Genomic DNA, 20,923 nt, shown 5'->3' on the forward strand with positions numbered 1-20,923 from the left:
AGTTAACCCTTTTTGTGTGTGTAGTGGGGTGCTACATTTTGACAAATGCTTTTTCTACACCAATTGAGATGTCATTTTTTTTTTTTTCCCTTTGGTTCTGTTAACATGGTATATTATATTGATTTTCTTACGTTGAACCACCCTTCCATTCTTGGGATAAATCTGGCTTTATCATGGTGTATCATCATTTTAATATGCTCTTGAATTCAGTTTACTGGTGTTTTGTTGAGGAACTTTTGTTGTTGTTGAGAGTGTTTGCATCTATATTCATAAGGGATATTGGTCTGTAATTTTCTATTCTTTTTGTTTTTGCTTTTTTGGAGGCAGGGTCTCGCTCTGTTACCCAGACTGGAGTGTAGTGGTGCAATTGCTGCTCACTGCAGCCTCAACTTCCCAGACTCAAGTGATCCTCCCATTTCAGCCTCCCAAGTAGCTAGGACTACAGGCATGCACCACCATCCCTGGCTAATTTTTTTACATTTTTTTGTAGAGATGGGGTCTTACTTTCTTGCCCAGGCAGGTCTTGAACTCCCAGGCTCAAGTGATCCCCCGACCTTGGCTTCCCAAAGTGTTAGAATTATAGGCATGAGCCACCAAGCCTGGCCTATAATTTAATTTAATTTTTTTTCTTTTGAGACACGGCAGGATCTTGCTCTGTCACCCAGGCTGGAGTACAGTGGCACGATTTAGGCTCAAGTGATCCTCCTGCCTCAGCCTCCCAAGTAGCTGGGACTACAGTTGTGCACCACCATGCCTGGCTAATTTATATATATATATTATATATATATTAAATATATATATTATATATAATATATATATATTTTTATATATGTTTTATTTTTATTTATTTTTTTTTTTGAGACCAGGTTTTGTCATGTTGCTCAGGCTGGTCTTGAACCACCCTGAGCTCAAGCTAGCCTCCTGCCTTGGCCTCCCAAAGTGCTGGGATTACAGGCGTGAGCCACTGCACCCAGCCCATTTTCTGTTCTTTGGTGTCTTTGGCTTTGGTATCAGAGTAGTGCTGGCCTCGTAGAATGATTTAAGAGTGTATTTTCTGGAATTTGAGACAGATCGGTGCTAATTCTTCAAATGTTTGGTAGAATTCACTAATAAAACCATCTGATCTTGTACTTTTTCTTTTTGGGGGAGAATTTTGATTACTGTTTCAATCTCTAGTTGTTACAGGTCTGTTGAGATTTTCTGTATCTTGAGTCAATTTTGGTAATGTGTGTGTTTTTAGGAATTTTCCATTGCACCTATGTTGTCTAGTTTGTTGGTGTACAGTTTCTCAGTATATTCTCCTATAATCCTTTTGAATTCTGTGAGATGTAATGTCCTCAGTTTCATTTTTGGTTTTAGTTATTTGTATCTTCTTTTTTTCTTAGTCTAAACCAGAGGTTTGTCAATTTTATTATTCTTTTTGAAGAATCACCTTTTGGTTTTGTTGATTTTGTTGTTCTTCTCTATTTCATTTATCCTCATCCTAGTCTTTTAATTTCTTTTTTTTTTTTTTTGGCTTTGAATTTAGTTCTTTTTCTGTTTCTTAAGTGGTAAAGTTAGGTTATTGATTTGAGCTCTTTCTTCTTTTTTAATATAGACTCTTAGCAGCTATAAGTTTCCCTCTGAGTACCGCTTTCACAGCATCGCATAAGTTTTGGTATGTTGTGGCCTTGTTTTCATTTCTCTCAAAGTATTTTCTAATTTCCCTAGTGATTTCTTCTTTTACCCATTGCTTGTTTAAGAATGTATTGTTTAATTTCCATACACTTGTGAGTTTTCCAGTTTTCTGTTGTCATTAATTTCTAGCTTCTTTCCATTGTGGTTGGTGAAGATACACTTATGTGATTCTAGTCTTTCTAAATTTATTAATATTTGTTTTGTGGCCTAACATATAATCTGTCCTGGAGAATGTTTCATGTACACTTGATAAAAATATGCACGCTGCTCTTGTGTAGTGGAGTATTCTTCATGTGCCTGACAAGTCTAATTGGTGTATGGTGTTGTTCAAGTTCCCTATGTCCTTTTTAATCTCTGCACAAGTTTTATCCATTACTTCAAGTGGGATATTGAAGTCTCCATTTATTATTGTAGAACTGTTTATTTCTGTCCTCAATTCTTTCAAAATTTTCTTCATATATTTTGGGGCTCTGTTGTTTGGTACATATATGATTATAACTGTTATATCATCTTTTTGAATCAACCCTTTTGTCAGTATATTATATAATGAGCTTCTTTGTCTCTTGTAACAGTTGTTGACTTTAAGTTACTTTTGTCTGATAGTCCTATAGCCATTCATTATAAACATCCTTTCACTTTCAACCTTTTTGTGTCTTTTTCTCTAAAATGAGTCTCTCTTACAGCATATAGTTAGATCATGTGTTTTGTTCATTCTGCCAGTCTTGTCTTTTAATTGGTGAGTTTAATTCAGTTACATTTAAGTGATTACTGATAAGGAAGGACTTAATGCCATTTTGCTATTTGTTTTCTGTATATCTTATGTTTTTTATTCTTCATTTCCTCTAATACTGCCTTTTGGTTTGATTTTTTTTCCTAGTGTGTCATTTTCATGCTTTCCTCATTTCTGTTTCTGTATATAATTATTTTCTTAGTGGTTACCATGGGGATTACAGTTAACATTCATACATTTTTAACAGTCTAGTTTGAATTAACCCCAGCTTAGATTTTTAAAACCCTGCTTGTATGGTTTCAGTCAAAGCCCCAATCTCAGCATCATGTAATATATCCATGTAACAAACCTGCGTTGTACCCTCAAATCTAAAATAAAAATAAATAAATAAATAAATAAATAAATAATAAAAGCTTTGTCAATGACAATAAAGGAAAAAGAAACTCTGCTCCTATACAGTTCTGCCCCCACTTTATGTTGTTACTGTCACAAATTATATCTTATACATTGTGTACCCACTAATACAGATTTATAATTACTTTGTGCATTTGTCTTTTAAGTCGTATAGGAAACAAAAAGAGAAGTTAAAAATAAAATAAATAATAACACTGGCTTTTATATTTATTCATCTAGTTAGCTTTATTGGAGTTCTTATTTCTTTATATGGCTTCCAGTTACTGTCTAGTGTCCTTTCATTTCAGCCTGAAGGGACTCGCTTTAACATCTTTTAGAACTAGTATACTAGTAGTGAATGTCCTCTGGTTTTGTTTATCTGGGAGTGTCTTAATTTCTCCATTTTTGAAGAATGGTTTTGCAGGATATAGAATTCTTGGTTGATAGGGGGTTTTTTTGCTCAGCACTTTAAATATATTAACCCATTTCCTTCTGGTCTGTAACTTAGTTGGATGGTTCTGGCTGATAGTCCCTCACAAGTTTGCAGTCAAACTAGTTGGCTAGAGCTGCAGTAATTTTAAGACTGTGCTACAGCTTAATAATCCACGTCTGAGCTCATCACATGGTTGTTGGCAGACCTCACTTCTTCTTCACTGGCTGTTGGCTGGAGGTTCCGTTCGTCACACCTGGGCCTCTCCGTAGTGCTGCTCACAACGTGGCAGCTGGCTTCCCCCAGAGCAAGAGATCCATGAATGAAAGACACCCTCCACTACCACCAATGTCTTGATTGTTTTATTTGTATTTTTGTTTTTGGATACTTTTGGTATTATTTATATAGCACTGAGATAATCATACTTTTTCTTGCATGAGAGAGAGAAATTTAAACCTTGGGTAATTTTTTAGTGGAGAGGAATTGATTTGCCCTTCCTTAAAAGCATTGCCGCTAATTGCTTTACTCAGCCTTAGAAATGTAAGTAAGAGACTCCAAGAGACTTCACACAGCCTTGGAATGGAACAGCACACCCTTATAGTTGACCTTCTTTTCTCCCTCCTCCATCATACTTCTGTCCTTCCTATTCAAAGAGACATGAAAATAAGCTTTCTGGGCATCCAGGACTTTTAAAATGTCACTGTAAACTACTTTCCCATTGGTGGTTTGTTTTATGGAGGAAATGTGTCCTTTTTGATTAAAAATTGTGTGTGTGTGTGTGTGTGTGTGTGTGTGTGATGGAGAGAGAAAGACCTGAGTGATTGTCCCTTAGATCATACTCTTCACTCAGAAGACCAATCAGCTCTTTACTGTACACCTGCTCTGCATGAAGTACCATAATAGGCGCAAAGGGGTGCAAAAACAAGAGGTGCATAAAACAATTCCCATTCTTACATAGCTTTTAGTATAAAGGGGGAAATATGAGAGAACACCAGTGGGGAAAAAATGCAAAGCAGCCTTTGTGCCCCAGAGCACTGGTTGCCACAGTATTGATAAGGCAGATGCTTACGCTTTCCTTACGTAATCATATAAAAGCAGAAGGAAGATATGGAAGTGACCAGGAAAGAAAATGAAAGATCTTTGTGCTTGTGTTAGTTTTTCAGATCTAGTAAAATATTTCCAGCATAATGATTTTTGAGAGCTTTAGATGTCTTGTTTGTAGGACCAAAGTCTCATGTAGCCCCTGCCCATCAATAACCAGTTTTATTCTCACTTATTTAATTATTGTTGCCATATGAAAGGAGCATTACTTCCACATTTTTTCTAATTTTGAAAAAGTAAATTAGGTTTGTGTTTACAGTTTTATATTTCCTGTTTTAAAATTATTTGAGTATTTACAGAGAACTTCATAAAATGAGTTAGCCATTGGTCATGGTAAGAATAGTAATGGGGCCGGGCACGGTGGCTCATGCCTGTAATCCCAGCACTTTGGGAGGCCGAGGTGGGTGGATCATGAGGTCAGGAGTTCAAGACCAGCCTGGCCAACATGGTGAAACCAGTCTCTACTAAAAATACAAGAAAACGATTAGCCAGGTGTGGTGGCACGTGCCTGTAATCCCAGCTACTCCAGAGGCTGAGGCAGAGTATTGCTTAAACCTGGAGGGGTGGAAGTTGCAGTGAGCCGAGATCGCACCACTGCACTCCAGCCTCCGTCTCAAAGAAAAGAGAATAGTAGTGCAAGCCCAGTCTACCAGTATGCTAGCTACCTTTAGTATTTGGAGATGGTAATCAACTGGTGTTTCTTCTGCTTGAGTAGACGCTTCTGGAAGAAGAGGCTTGGAAAAATTAGGAAGTCAGCCTCTTGCAAGATGGCCCACTCTTAGCAATTGCATCTCTCCTCTGATGGATTATATAGACAGATTTTTAATATTCCATGTAAGGGTAGTTCTGCAGTCTCTCTGAGATTATGACTGGAAGTGTTCTGAAATAGAAGGCTATGTATGTAAGTTGTTTTCAATATCATTCTGATTTTAAGCAGGTTGTGGGCTGGAGCTTGACCTATAATATAAAAACAGTGGGTGGCTCATGTCTGTAATCCCAGCACTTTGGGCGGCTGAGGTGGGCAGATCACCTGAGGTCGGGAGTTCAAGACCAGCCTGACCAACATGGTGAAACCCCGTCTCTACTAAAAATACAAAAATTAGCCGGGTGTGGTGGTGGGTGCCTGTAATCCCAGGTACTAGGGAGGTTGAGGCAGGAGAATTGCTTGAACTTAGGAGGCGGAGGTTGCAGTGAACTGAGTGCCATTGCACTCCAGCCTGGGCAACGAGAGCAAAACTCCTTCTCAAAACAACAACAGCAGCAGCAAAAAAATCAGCAGGCTTGCTTCTGGGAAACTACCCCCACATCCTAAAATACATGGAAATCAGAAAGGACAACCTGTACCATATTTTTATACTTACGAATTAAATTGTATTTTTCTTTCCATATACCTTATTTAGAGTTGTATTTATAGATCCATATGTAGCCATGCAATATAATAACTTCAACAGGGGCTTTACATTTTAGTTGCCCCTCCCCCCATGAAATCTATAGTATTAACTTTTGTATTAATATGTTCCACATTTGAATATGTTGTCTTCTTTCTTGCTACTATTAAACTTCTGATTGCTTCACCCTTTTAATAAAAAACAAATTCTGAATTTTTATTTAATTTTTCTTTCCTAGACAGTTAAATCTCACACAGAAACAGATGAGAAACAAACAGAGAACCGCACCGTCACCCCACCTGCTGCACCCAAACCAAAACGGGAGGAGAACCCTCAGGTAGGCCTGTGTTTCCAAAGGCAGGTTGCAGTCTATGGTGTATGGTTTATTCTCATGTACCAGAAGGGGCACCTACTCTCTGAATGATGAAATGAACTTGATGTTCATCTTCTAATGCACTTTTATTATTCAGCAATGTTATTGCCAAGTCAAATTGGTCTAGAGTGGAATTCTTAGACTGTAGTCTTGAGGGTCCATGCACTTGTACATAGGCATTTTGATTGTATCAAAGGAAAAGTTTTTTAAAACATTATTCTTCATATGCATGTTACAAATTCGAAATGTTAAGATGAACGATGATTTTCCCAGCTGTCCCATTGCGTTCCTGATCATTACTGTGTTGTGTTTGTCTCAGCCAACATTTATAAGATATCCAGTTCACTCAGCTAATGTGTATTTATATTATCAATTGCAGTTATTAAATGTGCATTTTGTTATAACCATTGTATTACATTAGAACACCAAACCCAAAATGAATTAGCTCAAAAGTAATCCATTGAAGCATAAAAGTAGGGATGAAAATAGTAACATCTATACCACAATTTAGGATACAATTATAAACATAAATAGCAAGGAAGACCCTGATAAAAATATAGAATGTGAATCTGTATGTCCTTAGACAAGGAGATTTTTTCAGTTTGATGCTTTTGCATAAGCAGCTATAAACAGAAAATGTAGACAGGTAATATGATGATGAATATCTGACATTTCATTTGACCAGTAATTCACTTGCCTCTATCCTTAGTGCATTCTTCATAATGAAACCATGTGAAATAGTGGCATAAAGTCATCAAAGCTTCATGCCATTTTTTTAAAGTAGTGATTTATTGGGCCAGTTCAGGTTTCCTAAAACAAGTACAAAATATAATTCTTTCTGATATGAAATGAATGAATTTTTAATTTTATCTTTAAAAAGAGGGCCAAAACTTGAGCCAAAAAGAAATACTAGCCACAGAAATTGCTGAGGAACTTGTGAAATCATCCACAGAATTAATAACAAGTATTATGCTCTGAGGAGGAAAAATTGAGCAAAATTTCCCTATCAAAGGAAACTGAAGGATCCAACCTAGGCAAACATAGTGAGACCTTGTCTCTGCAAAAAATAAACAAAAGTAACCAGGTGTGGTAGCGCATGTCTATAGTCCCAGCTACTCAGGAGGCTGAGGTGGGAGGATCACTTGAGCCCGGGAGGTCTAGGCTGCAGCGAGCTGAGATGGTGCCACTGCGCTCCAGCCTAGGTGATGGAGCGAGACCCAGTGTGGGCAAGCAAGTACCATCATGTGTAGTAGCAGATAGTTCACCTTCTAGTTGGACAGAATCACTGCCATAAACAAAGTAAATTAGCTCTTGGCATATGTGGGGTACATATATGAGGTAAAAGTTCTTGGCAGCTTTTTATTCTATCATCAAAAATTTAGGCTGGGCATGGTGGCTCATGCCTGTAATCCCAGCACTTTGTGAGGCTGAGATGGGCGGATCACCTGAGGTCAGGAGTTCAAAACCAGCCTGACCAACATGACGAAACCCTGTCTCTACTAAAAATACAAAAATTAGCTGGACGCAGTGGCGCGTGCCTATAGTCCCAGGTACTCGGGAGGCTGAGGCTGGAGAATTGCTTGAACCCAGGAGGCAGAGGTTGCAGTGAGCCGAGATCGTGCCACTGCACTCCAGCCTGGGTGACAGAGTGAGACTCCATCTCAAAAAAAAAAAAAAAAATTGGCCGGGCGCGGTGGCTCAAGCCTGTAATCCCAGCACTTTGGGAGGCTGAGACGGGCGGATCACGAGGTCAGGAGATCAAGACCATCCTGGCTAACACGGTGAAACCCCGTCTCTACTAAAAATACAAAAAAAACTAGCCGGGCGAGGTGGCGGGCGCCTGTAGTCCCAGCTACTCGGGAGGCTGAGGCAGGAGAATGGCGTAAACCCAGGAGGCGGAGCTTGCAGTGAGCTGAGATCTGGCCACTGCACTCCAGCCTGGGCGACAGAGCGAGACTCCGCCTCAAAAAAAAAAAAAAAAAAAAAAAAAAATTTATTCCACAAGAGAGGAATTTTTTTCTCACTTAATTATTTTGTAAACTTGATCTAAACTGGCAAAGATGATTTGGGTGTGAGTGGCCAAGAAGGGTGCTGTTACTTGCTTAAAAGAAGGTGCATCTGAATATCAGTCCACACACTGCTTCATCAAAAGAGCAACAGTTAGGGGAGAGCCTCTTGATCTTGATTATATTTCTAAGGAATAGTGAAAATTAGGAATGTAGTCAGTTGGCAACCACAAAGTGTATGTCACTTCAACATACAGTTTAGAAAACTGGAAAGGCCAAGACTGCTTTTTCTTACCGGACTAATCTGGCTGTCAAGGGGATAGGTACCCATCTAAGTTTTTGAAATAAGAAATAATATAAAAACATTTCTTCAGGACTCTGAAGTTACCAGTAAAGGACATTTCTGTGTTCTCAAGTGGCTTGGTGAAGAAGTTTATTTTCAAATAGACTGACCCTATCACTTCAGGCCAAAGTGGCATAATATCGAGGATAAGATGTCAGGACTTTTAAAGATCAAATTGTGGTATAAATAACTCTACAGGAGTATGTCTTTTACAATTGAAGATGTTCTTTATTCATCAGAGAAAGAAATTGATAATGTATTATTTGGCATATTTAGAAACTGCATGCAGTAGTACAACAGAAAATGAAGACACACTTTTCAGACCACATGCAAGCAAAGAAAAGAATAGAAATCAATTTGTTTCCCTCTCCGGCTTGAAGAGTCTTAACATTCCATCTTCGGGGCCCAGTATTTTCACCAGCTTAGTTTCTGATGGAGTCCTAAGAGTGGTCTTCAAAGAGAAATTGCTCCATAATTTTTAGGTTCACGTGTGATTGAAAAATCATAGTATTCAGCAGAAACACCTGCTGTCGTTCCTGAAAATCATTTAGCTGTGAGTTAGCATTGTCCTAAAAATCATTTAGCTGTGAGTTAGCATTGTGGCAGTATAAATGTGAGAAACTGGGACCCAGTCGTGACAAGTGAAACACTCAGAATTTGGAGCTTGTTAAATGGGAGGCTCTTTAAAACCCTCTGCATGTTTTGTGAGTATGAAATCCTCTTCTTTTTAAGAGGATTTTTCTGTGGGGCGGGGAACTCGGATCGCACAAGATACTGATTTCTGTCATTGAGAAAGAAGATGAGGCCCCAGTCCTTCTCTTTTGGCCCTGTTAGACCAGAGAGCCTCTAGAGCAAACTTTCTAACCTGTGGCCCATGGGCCACATGTGACCCAGGATGGCTTTGAATGTGGCCCCATAAAAATTTGTAAACTTCCTTAAAACATCGTGAGGTTTTTTTGTGATTTTTTGTTTAAATTTCATCAACTATCATTGGTGTTAGTGTATTTTATGTGTGGCTTGAGACAATTCTTCTTCTTCCAATGTGGCCCACATTGAAGGAAGCCAAGATTTTGGACACCCCTGCTGTAGAGGATCTCCATGGCTCCTTAGAGAACGTCTGCTCTTGTGCGTTCATATGTGACCTGCCCTCTGGGCTGGCTTTCCCTAATGTCCTACTAGGAACTGGCAATTGGCTTTGTGAGAACCCAGACTGAAGTATATTCTTCTTTTGTTTCTCTGGCACAGAAACTTGCCTTCATGGTGTCTCTAGGGTTGGTAACACATGACCATCTAGAAGGTAAGAGAAGATATTCTTGGCACTGCCTTTTTTTCTGGCCCACAGCTTTGTTCCTGAAAATGGTGTTTGATTGAATTCCTAGAATAGAAAATTGGAACACAAATAGAGTATGATTCAGCCAGTGTGGACTTTATTTCCTTTAGTGGGAAAATTGCCTTCCCTCTGTCTAATGTTCCTATCATTATCCAAACTACTGTCCTGGGAAAACCTCGCCAGTTGCCTAAATTAAGGTGACTTCTGTTCATTTAGGGGAACTCTTCTTTTTCCGAACAGCACAAAGTAGCAAGCGCTCTTCCAACAAGTCTATAATTTCTGGTCACTCCAGGTTATCAGAATGTTGAGAACAGTTACAAAGCTGTACCTGTCCTGCTTATTTAATTCAAGAATGGTGAACTTTGGTTATTCAGTTTAAGTCTTATGGATAAAGCTCATCCAGACCTGAATATACAGCAGTCTAAAAATCAGGACAGCTTGTTTACAAGGGCTGTCTATTGTTAAACTCTCCACAGAGAGCCACGTGTGGGACAGCGTGGTCTTGCAGGTGAGAGTAGCTGGTCCTACACATTTGCTGCCAGTAGTGTGCTTGCCTCTGTTGAGGCTTCAGTGAGACAGAGACTTGTCCCTAATTCTGATTTCTTATGGGAAAACCAATAGATAAAACAATGAAGTTAAGTTTTTTAGGTTCTCCATGTCTCTCTTTTAATCAAAACTTTTTCTTCTCTCAAGAAATCCAAAGCAAGAGGCAAGAGCGAAAAAGAAGAACAACAGCAAATCCGGTCTACAGCGGAGCAGTCTTTGAGCCAGAGGTATTACTGGCCAGCGCCTGGCCCTTCCCTCACGTTGCAGTTTTATTTATGAGCTGTTCGGTGCCTCCCCTCTGAAAACCTGCTGAAGAACAGCACCCTGATTGTACTTGGCCAGTTCTGTGAAGTGGTAGATTTTTTTTGACTTACCATTTTTATTAGTCACTGCTTACCCCTTAGGTTTTTTTCCCTAAGTTTCAGCAGATACACGCCCACCTTAAAATTTTAATTCATCCTGACTTCAATACAACTGTCATCGGCAAGAGAGGCAGACTTCTCTGAGATAGTCTCTGAGAGCCAAGTACATACAATAAAACCCTTGAGCATTGAGACCTTAGGATGATTAGCACTAACTAGTTGGCATGTTGACAGTCATGCCGTGCTTGATCTTTAGCTTGTGCCAGTATTAGTAATAACCACACTATTCAACAGTCACCTTTCCTTCTTCAATCCTCAAAGCGTAAGAAGAGTGCAGTCACATACCTAAACAGCACAATGCACCCTGGGACCCGGAAGAGAGGTGAGGACCTTTTTATATCTCTCCCTTGCTGCTGTTGCTTTTGCTTTCTGTGTGTGTTTCTTCTCCTTCCCTCCTCCCATCATTATAGGACCTAACTCCTCTATCCTTTGAAAATAGTTTTGTTGTTCTCTGAGAATGGGAGAGAAAAGAGAATGAGATTTCTTATTAGAGTTCTGTATGTTGAATCAAAAGCTGACTTTACTAGGATTCTGGCAAAGCTGACTCAGGGGAATGGCTTAATGTAGCATTTCTGCCCCAAGCCTGCCAGGCCATCCATGAGTAGCACAGTGAACAGAACCCCATGTAAAAGGAAGCATTTGAGTGTCATTAAGCAGAACAGAGCACTGCCGTTGCCAAGGTATTCCTAATAGTGTCTTGGTTGTCCTACTGCTGGCAAGGCCAGCGTGTGACGCTGAGTTTCTTGGAGCTGCAGACTTTCCAGGAAGGAAAGAGGTAGCCACACTTGAGAACTTAGAATCTTTGAAAAGAGGACATCTCCAACTAAGGAAGTAAAGGTCACTCTCAAAACAGGCTTCCTAAAGAACAGATTCCTAAAGAGCTCCAATCCCATATTTCAGACCTTCCCATGGACATTCCAGAATCTTACTTTTAGGCAGAGCAGAAAAAACAGCAGCAGGAGCAGCATCTCTCACCAAGCAGGTCTAAATAGGTCTTAACAGCTCAGGGTTTGAGCTCATAAACAAGGTACTGAAATGTTCTTTGATGTCAGTAATACATCCCAAGGTCCTTTTCTCCACATGGTAATGTGTCCCTGAATTATAGTTCCAGGCTAGAAAGGTTGCAGAGTGAGTGGAGTAGCATACTAATTTTTGCATGTGCACACACAGTCTCAGAGCTATTGGAAGCTCAGGAGGTCATCCTGACCCTTTGTCTGCCTTAGGCAGGACTACACTATTACCATTCCCTCCCCACAAAAAAGATATCATAGCCACCCTTAGTAACCCATTCTAATGTTTCATCAGTCCTGTCCTTCAAGTACTCAAAAATATTTAGATGGGAAACTGTAAGTCATGACTTTATATTGATTCCTGGGCCACAGTAACCAGTACTCTAAGTTATTTTTGTTTTGTTTTGTGTTTGGTGGTTTTTTTAGTGACCCTGATGCAGTTCTCAAAAAGGAGCCCCCCAGCCAGAGGCCACAATAATTGGCCTGATAGTGGGCAGCATCTGCTAAGAGGACAGGGGTTAAATGAGCCAGAAAGACCTTGGCATCTCTTGCCAAGGTCAGAGGATAAAAGCCTGCATCCACAGTGCCTAGGATATGCCTTTTGTGGGTAAACAAGAGAGCATTCATCTTGTTCTTCCCCTTCCAGCAGCACTGAACTCCCTAATAAAGACAAACCAGTAAGAACTGTCTTTGTACTGTAGGCATCACCAATTTAACACAGAGAGGTAATATTTTTGTAACATCTGACAGAATCATGACTCTTGTGCATAATCCTAATATAAATCATAACTGTTGGCAAAGTCATGATCCTACATACCATTTACCGGTGCTTATAGGCAATTTCGTACCTCTCTGTACCTTTTTTTCCCCTTGGTATATTGGGCATATACATTTGATCACTCATAGCTTAGAAGCAATGACCTTGGCCCTTAGAAGACAAGGGCCCTGACTTAGATATGTGGTGAGGCAAGAGTGGCTGCCCTAGACTTTCTGTACCCATGGGGCTCATTTAAGTTGCTTTGTAGCCTTGAGGTTTGAGTCAAAATGCTCTTATACAAATCAGATGTCTCAGGAGTGCTGATGCCAGGGCCTTTCCTGAGACTTTTAAACAGCTCCAATTTTTAGAGATGTAGTTCATCAGGATGTTTGTCATGTAAAATGGAGAGACAGCTGCCAGTCAACTGGGGAGGGTATCCAGGGACAGAAATAATTTAAAATTCATACTTAAAAATTCATTGCTAAGCCCAAGCATCTTTTAAGCTCTTAGGTTTCAAGCTCCTCCCAGAACATACCTCTCAATAGCTCTACCAGCAAAGGGTAAGAATAGTTAACTTGAATTTTGCCTGTCTCCACCCTCATAAAATGCAGACAGAAGAGAGAAGGAAAAGCAGAAATCCTAAATAAATCAGTCTGTGGGAACTGAGAATCATTAATAGTATTGTGAGAATGCTGATTGCAGAGAAACTTAGAGAACAGTATGCAAAAGATATGAAAAAATAAAGTAAACTCGGCCGGGTAGGGTGGCTCACATCCCGGCACTTTGGGAAGCCAAGATGGGCAGATCATGAGGTCAGGAGATCGAGACCGTCCTAGCTAACACGATGAAAGCCCATCCCTACTAAAAATACAAAACATTAGCTGGGCATGTGCCTGTAGTCCCAGCTACAAGGGAGGCAGAGGCAGAAGAGTCACTTGAAGCCAGGAGGCGGAGGTTGCAGTGAGCCGAGATCGCGCCACAGCACTCCAGCCTGGGTGACAGAGTGAGATTCCGTCTCAAAAAAATAAAAAATAAAAATAAAAATAAACTCATTCCTGGCCCTGGCTCCCACTGAGCTCTGTTATCTTGGTTCTTGCACTAGAAATCTCAAATTGCAATAGTCCAGGAACTTCACCACAATCTGCCCAAGGTGAGGTCTTCCTATATAAGCCAGCACCTTCTGTCATTCTCCAGAGCTCTCTTATCCTCCCTTCTCTTGAGAGTCATGTAGTTGTTTCTAATGACATTTAAATCTTTGCTTCTCTTCCTTCCTTTGGGACTGTTGAATTAACCTTCTGTCTGCTACCTCACTTCCTTTTCCATGCTAGCCAATGAGGAACACTGGCCAAAGGTATGTAAGATCATTTTCCCCCTCTCTTTCCCTCCCCCTTTTTCCCTTTTGTTCCCTTCTCTTGGTATATAGGTCGTCCTCCAAAATACAATGCAGTGCTGGGGTTTGGAGCCCTTACCCCAACATCCCCCCAATCCAGTCATCCTGACTCCCCTGAAAATGAAAAGACAGAGACCACATTCACTTTCCCTGCACCTGTTCAGCCTGTGTCCCTGCCCAGCCCCACCTCCACAGACGTAAGTAACTTGGGGAAAGCACACTGTCTTTCTGAGAGCTTAAATTGGGAAAAGCGTTATCATATGTTGTCTCCTTACCGACTTGCACCTTCTTGACTAACCCTGGAACAGCAATTAAACCCTATAGAATGCTTGTTATACCATGTAAGGCAGCTTTCTTTTGAGTTTCCAGGCCTTCCATGTCCTTGAGAAACATGTTAAATATAACCTCATGGAACTCAGCCAGCTTTCAGAGTCTGAATTTGATCTACTGTGAATGAGTTCTCAGAAAACAGATGGGGCGGGGAGATCAGCTCATATAATTGAGAGGTGTGCAGGTTTCTGTCATCAGTGTTTTGGGAGTGGGGAAAAGTGAACAAGGCATACGGTTCCCCAGCAGCCCTTGTTTGCTGCTTCAAATACAATTCCAGAAGTAGAAAGTTTTCTTTAGAGCAAATGTATTCAGCAGAGTTGATCAGAAACAGCTTCTTGAAAATCTGTCAAATACTTAGTAGCCCTTCACCCACAAACTGCAGGAATGTGAACTAGTGCTCTGAATGTTTAAATGAACCTCAACAAAGCTCAGAATTCACTCAGCAGATACTTACTGAGTGCTACTCTGCTGACCAAGTGCTGTTCTTGGGACTGGGGACACAGCAGGGAACAAAACCAACTCCCTGTCCTCAAGGAGCTCATCTGAAGAGGCAGATAATAAGAAAGTGAATATATAATATGTCAGGTAATGATAAGTGCTATGAAGAAAAATGGGGCTGGGCGTGGTGGCTCACGCCTGTAATCCCAACACTTTCGGAGGCCGAGGCAGGCGGATCATCTGAAGTTGGGAGTTCAAGACCAGCCTGGCCAACATGGTGAAACCCCGTCTCTACAAAAACACAAAAATTAGCCGAGCATGGCATGCTCCTGTAATCCCAGCTACTCAGGAGGCTGAGGCAGGAGAATCTCCGGAACCCAGGAGGCGGAGGTTGCAGTGAGCCGAGATTGCGCCACTGCACTCCAGCCTGGGTGACAAGAGTGAGACTCCATCTCTTAAAAAGAAAACAAAATTGGAGTGGATTAAGGGCATACAGCATACTGGCTGGAGGCTGATGTTTATGAAGAGTGGTGAAGCCTCTCTGACAGGAAGTGAAGGAGTGAACCATGGATCTGGGGAAAGAGCCTGCCAGGCAGAGGGAACAGCAGTTCAAAGCCCTGAAGTGGGAGTGTGTGTGGCATCTTGAAAGAAAAGCAAGAGGGCCAGGATAGTGGGGCAGAGCAAGCTGGCCAGGGTGGTGGGAAATGAGGCCTCAGAGGTGTCCGGGCCAGTTGCGCAGGACTTTGTGGCTTTCGTTCTCAGTAAAATGGGAGACCATTAGAGAGTTTTGAGCAGAGGAGTGACATAATTTTTCAATATTTATTTGGAAAATTTTCAAACCTGCAGAAAAGTTACAATAATGGTACAAAGAACCAATGTATATCTTTCACATTGATTCACCAGTTGTTAACATTTTGCCACATATGCCTCTCACCTACCATACACACTTATTTTGGGGGAACCAGTTAACAAGAAGTTGCAGACTTCATGAATCTTCACCCTAAAATATTCCACTATATATCCCCTAAGAGCAAAAATACTGTCTTATGTAGCTACAATGCTTTTATCAAATTGAGGAAATTTAACACTAGTAAAATATTACTATATAAAATATACAGTCCATATTCAGATTGCTCCATTTGTCCCTTACTTGCTTTTGTGACACTTTGTTTTTTCTGCTCCAGGGTCCAATTCAAGATTACTCTTGACATATATTGTCATGATATTGTCTGTTTGGTAATCCTTTATTCTGGAAGAGTTTCTCATTCCTTGTCTTTCATAACATTGATGTTTTTAAAAAGATACCCAGTTCCTCTGTAGACTACGTCTCCGTTTGGATTGTGTGATTTTTTTTTCTCAGCAGTAGATTCAGGGTATGCATTTTTGCAGGAGCGCTAATAAGTGACGATGGGTTGTTATCAGGGCATCACAGCAGGAGGCACACGTTGTCAGTCTCTCCTGTTGATGATGTTAACTTGCGTCTCCTCAGATAGTTTTCTGTCAGATTTTTCTACCTGTAAATATGCCTTTTTCCTGTGGTGGAGATAGCTTTGAGTCTGTATAAAAACTGTTCCCAACAAACTGTTACCTAATGGTTTTAGCATCCTTTAATGATTCTTGCTTGCATCTATTATTTTTAAGGTGTACGCAAAATCAACTTGGATTTTAAAAAGGATCACTGTGTCTAAAATATGCAGAAGAAAAGGGCCTATAGGGAAAATAGGATGGAAGCAGGAAGACCAGTTAGGAGGCTATTGCAATTGTCCGGGCAAGAGATGATGGGCAGGCACGGTGGCTCACACCTGTAAATCCTAACACTTTGGGAGGCCAAGGTGGGCGACTGCTTGAACCCAGGAGTTCAAGACCAGCCTGGGCAACATGGCAAGACCCCTGTCTCTACAAAACACTAAAAAATTAGCGAGGTGTGATGGCAACGTAGTGAAACCCTGTCTCTACTAAATATACAAAAATTAACCGGGCATATTGGTGTGCCCCTTTAGTCACAGCTGCTTGCAAGGCTGTGGTGGGAGGATCACTTGAGCATGGGAGGTTGAGGCTGCAGTGAGCCATGATTGCACCACTGCACTCTGGCCTGGGTGACAGAACAAGACCCTGTCTCAAAAAAAAAAAGGAAAGAAATATGATGATGATAGCTTGGCCTAATTTGATGGAAGAAGCAGAGATGGAGAAAAGTGATCACGTCTGCATATATTTTGAAGAGCCATCAGGATTGAATATGGGTTATGAGAAAAAGAATGGTCAAGGAGAAATCCAAAGTTTTTGGCCTAAATGACTAGAAAGATGAAGCTTCCATTTACTAAAGATTAAGAGGAGCAGATCTGGGGAGGGAAATAAAGAGTTTCACTTCACACATGTCTCAGTTATTTGGTGAATTACAGAGCTTGTCATTGACCATCCTAAGATGAAATGTCCTTTGAACTTGAAGGTTCTCAGAACCTCCTAATGGCACACCCCTCTCCAAGGAGCAGCAGAATGCCATATGAATATTCCGAGTTAAAATTCCAGAGGCAACAAAGAAAATGTTATCTTTGGAGGACTAGGGTCATAGAAGAATTCTGTTCTCTGACGGGTTTCCTTGTTTCCTTCCTTAGACGTCATTGGTGGTTACAGATTCATCATTCTGTAAAGATTCAGCATTTTGTCCAGCTTTCCCAACTTTTGGCGTTAATAATTGACAGGTTTTCTAACTGTCCTGTTAATAAGCAGCAGGGTCTCTCTCAGAAATCTTGTTTGCTAGTGCCAAAGATTGTCCCAACTTCTTCTCAGTTGAAGTATTGCCAAAGGATCGCCAGCTCATTGGCCTCTTGGTAGAGCTCTCCCTCTAGGGTGGTACACAAATGCTCGGGGACAGATGATTTTGTGGTTCTGCATGTGAGTCTCTCTCCTAAACAATGTTGTTTTTGTTGTGTTTTTTGGGCCAAATGGGATTATGGTTTTCTTAGAAAGATTGAACCCAAAGGATCCACTCATCAACTCACAAACTAAGAGCTTCTGCCAGGTTTTGTCTTAAAATTGAAACATATTTCTTTTCAGAAATCTAAAGGTAAAAGAAAGCTTTTTTAACAAACTCCCTAAGTTAAACTCAGCAGAACATATTTTTAAGATAATTGACTTCTCCTTTTACCGTATCCCAGTAGTGGCAGTGATTAAAATCAACACACAGGGCTCTGTATGTTTGCTGCTGGGTAGCATAAGTTCCAACAACATTAATTAAACAATAACACTTGAGAGGCAGGCATTTCTAGGGATCAATAACCATTTTGAGGGACTTGGTGTAATACAGGACCTACCAGGCACTAATCCTCTAGATGTACCTTGTTGCCACTATCATCATTTTTATGAGAAGGGAAGATACGTTAATATAATTATAAAAAATTTTTATCACTTAATGAAATTGCAGTTGATATTGCCATGGTGCTTCCTAAAAACACACCTCCTCAGCGCCTAGCCAAGCATCATGGGCCAGCTGTCTTTCAACTTACCTACTGTCTGGTTTATAGTCATAATTTGGTCAGTCATCAAAGCCTAAGCCTTTTGACCTGGCATGGTGCCTCCGTAGCACTTCCTCTGCTCTTTTTAGGCAAAGAACCGGTTCTGTATGGATAAAATGTTTTGGCATCTTATATTTATTTCTCTGGGCAGCAGTTCTCAAAGTGTAGTTTGGGAGTTCCCAAGACTCTTTCAGGGAGTCATAAAATCAAAACTATTTTCACAATGATACTAAACTGTCATTGGCCATTTTCATTCTCATTCTCTCAAGACAGAACAGTGGAGTTTACCTGATATTGCATGATGTGTGATGATGATGTCACTCTGGCAGCTAATGGAATGTGTACCTCTGTGTTTTGAAGTTTAAAAATGTTTTGATATACTATGTTTGTAATTTTTCATGGTTCTGTAATTCAGAATTAAAAGTTTTTACCAGCCTGGGTAATAAAGTGAGACCCCCATCGCTACAAAAAATTAAAAAATTAGCCAGGCATGGTGGTATGCGCTTGTAGTCCCAGCTACTTGGGAGGCTGAGTTGGGAGGATTACCTGAGCCTGGAAGGTCGAGGCTGCAGTGAGCCGAGATCACAGCACTGCACTCTAGCCTGGGTGACAAAGCCAGACCCTGTCTCAAAAAAAATTGTTTTTTAACTGTTACTACAGTAAATATTAATAGATATAACTCATATAAAAGCTCTCTGGAATCCTCAGTAACTTTAAGAGTGAAAAGGAATCTTAACACCAAAAATTACAGGATCTATAAACAAGATAGGAAGTTTCCTTTGGGAACTTAAATAAATAATTTAGTTTTTATTTTCTGTCTTTCTGCCTTCTATTTCTTGATGTTCTCCTTGCTCAGAAGCAAAGGAAAGTGAACACCTCTTTGTTTATCCCAAGTGCCGCCGAATAAGATGCCCAGTTTGTCTCATTCACTCCATCACTGATAATTTTTTCTATGGTTCACGTAAAACAGTCTCTAAAATCACACATTTTAAATAAACTTTCTAAAGATGCAGACTCACCACTTAGGGATAAGTTTCAAGAAAGGCTGACCCTCTAGAGGAGAATAGCCCTCAGCCTGATTTTAATAATGAAGGAAGAAAATCGTAGTTGATCTAGGGATGAAACCTTACCTCTTTTGGTGCCTAGAAGTTAAACTATTAGGCTACATTCACATGTAATATTTTAGAACATATGTTAAGTATTTTTTTTACTGTCCAGGGGTCACATTTTCCTACTAAGAAAGATTAAAAGCTGCCAGGCGCAGTGGCTCACGCCTGTAATCCCAGCACTGTGGGAGGCCGAGGTGGGCGCATCATGAGGTCAGGAGTTCGAGACCAGCGTGACCAACATGATGAAACCCTGTCTCTACTAAAAATATATAAGCCAGGCGTGGTGGTGGGCGCCTGTAATCCCAGCTATTCAGGAGACTGAGGCAGGAGAATCGCTTGAACCCAGGAGGCGGAGGTTGCAGTGAGCCGAGATGGCGCCACTGCACTCCAGCCTGGTCAACACAGCAAGAGACTCTGTCTTAAAAAAAAGAAAAGAAAAGAAAAGAAAAAGATTAAAATCCATCCACACTATGATGTATCTTAAAACTTTTGTAGCCTCTTTTCTGGGCTGCCAGATACCCTAGTGGATTACAGAGCAAGTTTCCCTTGGAGTGAAATTGTAGGTCCATGACGATGTGTTCCTTCAGTGGTGATGGTGGAGGGATTACATCATAGAAAGGAGGGATTCATCCTGTGCATAATTTCTGTATTAGACCCTCTGGCAGAATAGCCAGGAAAACCACAGCGGCACATTGGCTTGACTTGCTGGGTCACCTCTGGCACTTCCCTTCAGTCTTCCCTTCCCTGGTGTCCTTCTCAGTGGATTTAATCCCATCCAGAGAATGAGCTAGGGGTTGACTCACTGGAAAAGACCTCTTCAATAGCTCTTTTTTTTTGGCTATGTTCTCCTTTTCCAATTTTGAGTAGATCTGCTTTATTCTGATGGTGCCTTCTGTTCAGAGACTCCAGCAGACTTACCTGGGTCCTATAACTATCACTGTGATGGGGGTGGTAGAGAGACAGGACTGGCACAACAGACTGGGGCTGCTCATCTTTTTCCAGCTGGTGAAGTTTTTATAGGGATAAAGCCTCCCAGAATAGAATGGCCCATTGAACAGCAAACACAAAATACTGGTTTTAGGAGAATATTGTCAGCTGTTGCTTTGGCTTTTTAAATTCTTCATTTTAGAAAGAACTTGCATATGAATTTAATTTGTTCTGACTTAATATTTTCCCCTTTGAACTTTCACTGTATTTTTTTCTTATTGAGCAAGCAAGAAAACTCCAATTTTTGTCTGTCTTCTTTCCCAGTCCTTCTAAACTCCCCCCAAAATTGATAGGTGATGAGAATTGTTTGTATCATATTGTGAAACACTTTGATGAATGGACTTCCATGCCTATACGTAGGTTGTCCTCTACTAAAACATAATAAACTCTTAGGTATCGCCTATAATGTTAATTTTGGCCTAGGCGACTATAGACCTCTCCTGTAAACTCTTAATTTTAAGAATACAGTAGTCCCTGCCGGGCGCAGTGGCTCACGCCTGTAATCCCAACACTTTGGGAGGCCAAGGTGGGCGGATCACAAGGTGAGGAGATCGAGACCATCCTGGCTACCACGTGAAACCCCGTATCTACTAAAAATACAAAAAATTAGCTGGGTGTGGTGGCAGGCACCTGTAGTCCCAGTTAATCGAG

At 40.7% G+C, this 20,923-nt stretch overlaps 1 protein-coding gene across 24 annotated transcripts in view; it reads left to right on the forward strand.

Moving 5' to 3' along the window:
• Positions 1-20,923, forward strand: part of PHF21A (PHD finger protein 21A) — a 191,035-nt gene that overhangs the window by 163,754 nt on the left and 6,358 nt on the right. For 18 of the 24 annotated variants that reach the window (XR_007719287.1, XM_050757554.1, XM_050757569.1 and 15 more), the window contains 5 exons: positions 5,958-6,056; positions 9,687-9,738; positions 10,465-10,544; positions 11,001-11,061; positions 13,930-14,093. Coding sequence is in view for 23 of the 24 variants with exons in the window: in XM_050757554.1 (XP_050613511.1) it covers positions 5,958-6,056; positions 9,687-9,738; positions 10,465-10,544; positions 11,001-11,061; positions 13,930-14,093 (456 nt within the window). In the remaining variant the exon portion in view is untranslated. Of the gene's footprint in view, positions 1-5,957; positions 6,057-9,686; positions 9,739-10,464; positions 10,545-11,000; positions 11,062-13,834; positions 13,858-13,929; positions 14,094-20,923 lie in introns of all 24 variants that reach the window. The other 6 variants (XM_050757572.1, XM_050757577.1, XM_050757575.1 and 3 more) reach the window with 1 other exon arrangement.

The sequence above is a fragment of the Macaca thibetana genome, chromosome 14, assembly GCF_024542745.1.
Source record: "Macaca thibetana thibetana isolate TM-01 chromosome 14, ASM2454274v1, whole genome shotgun sequence".
In the NCBI taxonomy this organism is placed as follows: domain Eukaryota; kingdom Metazoa; phylum Chordata; class Mammalia; order Primates; family Cercopithecidae; genus Macaca; species Macaca thibetana.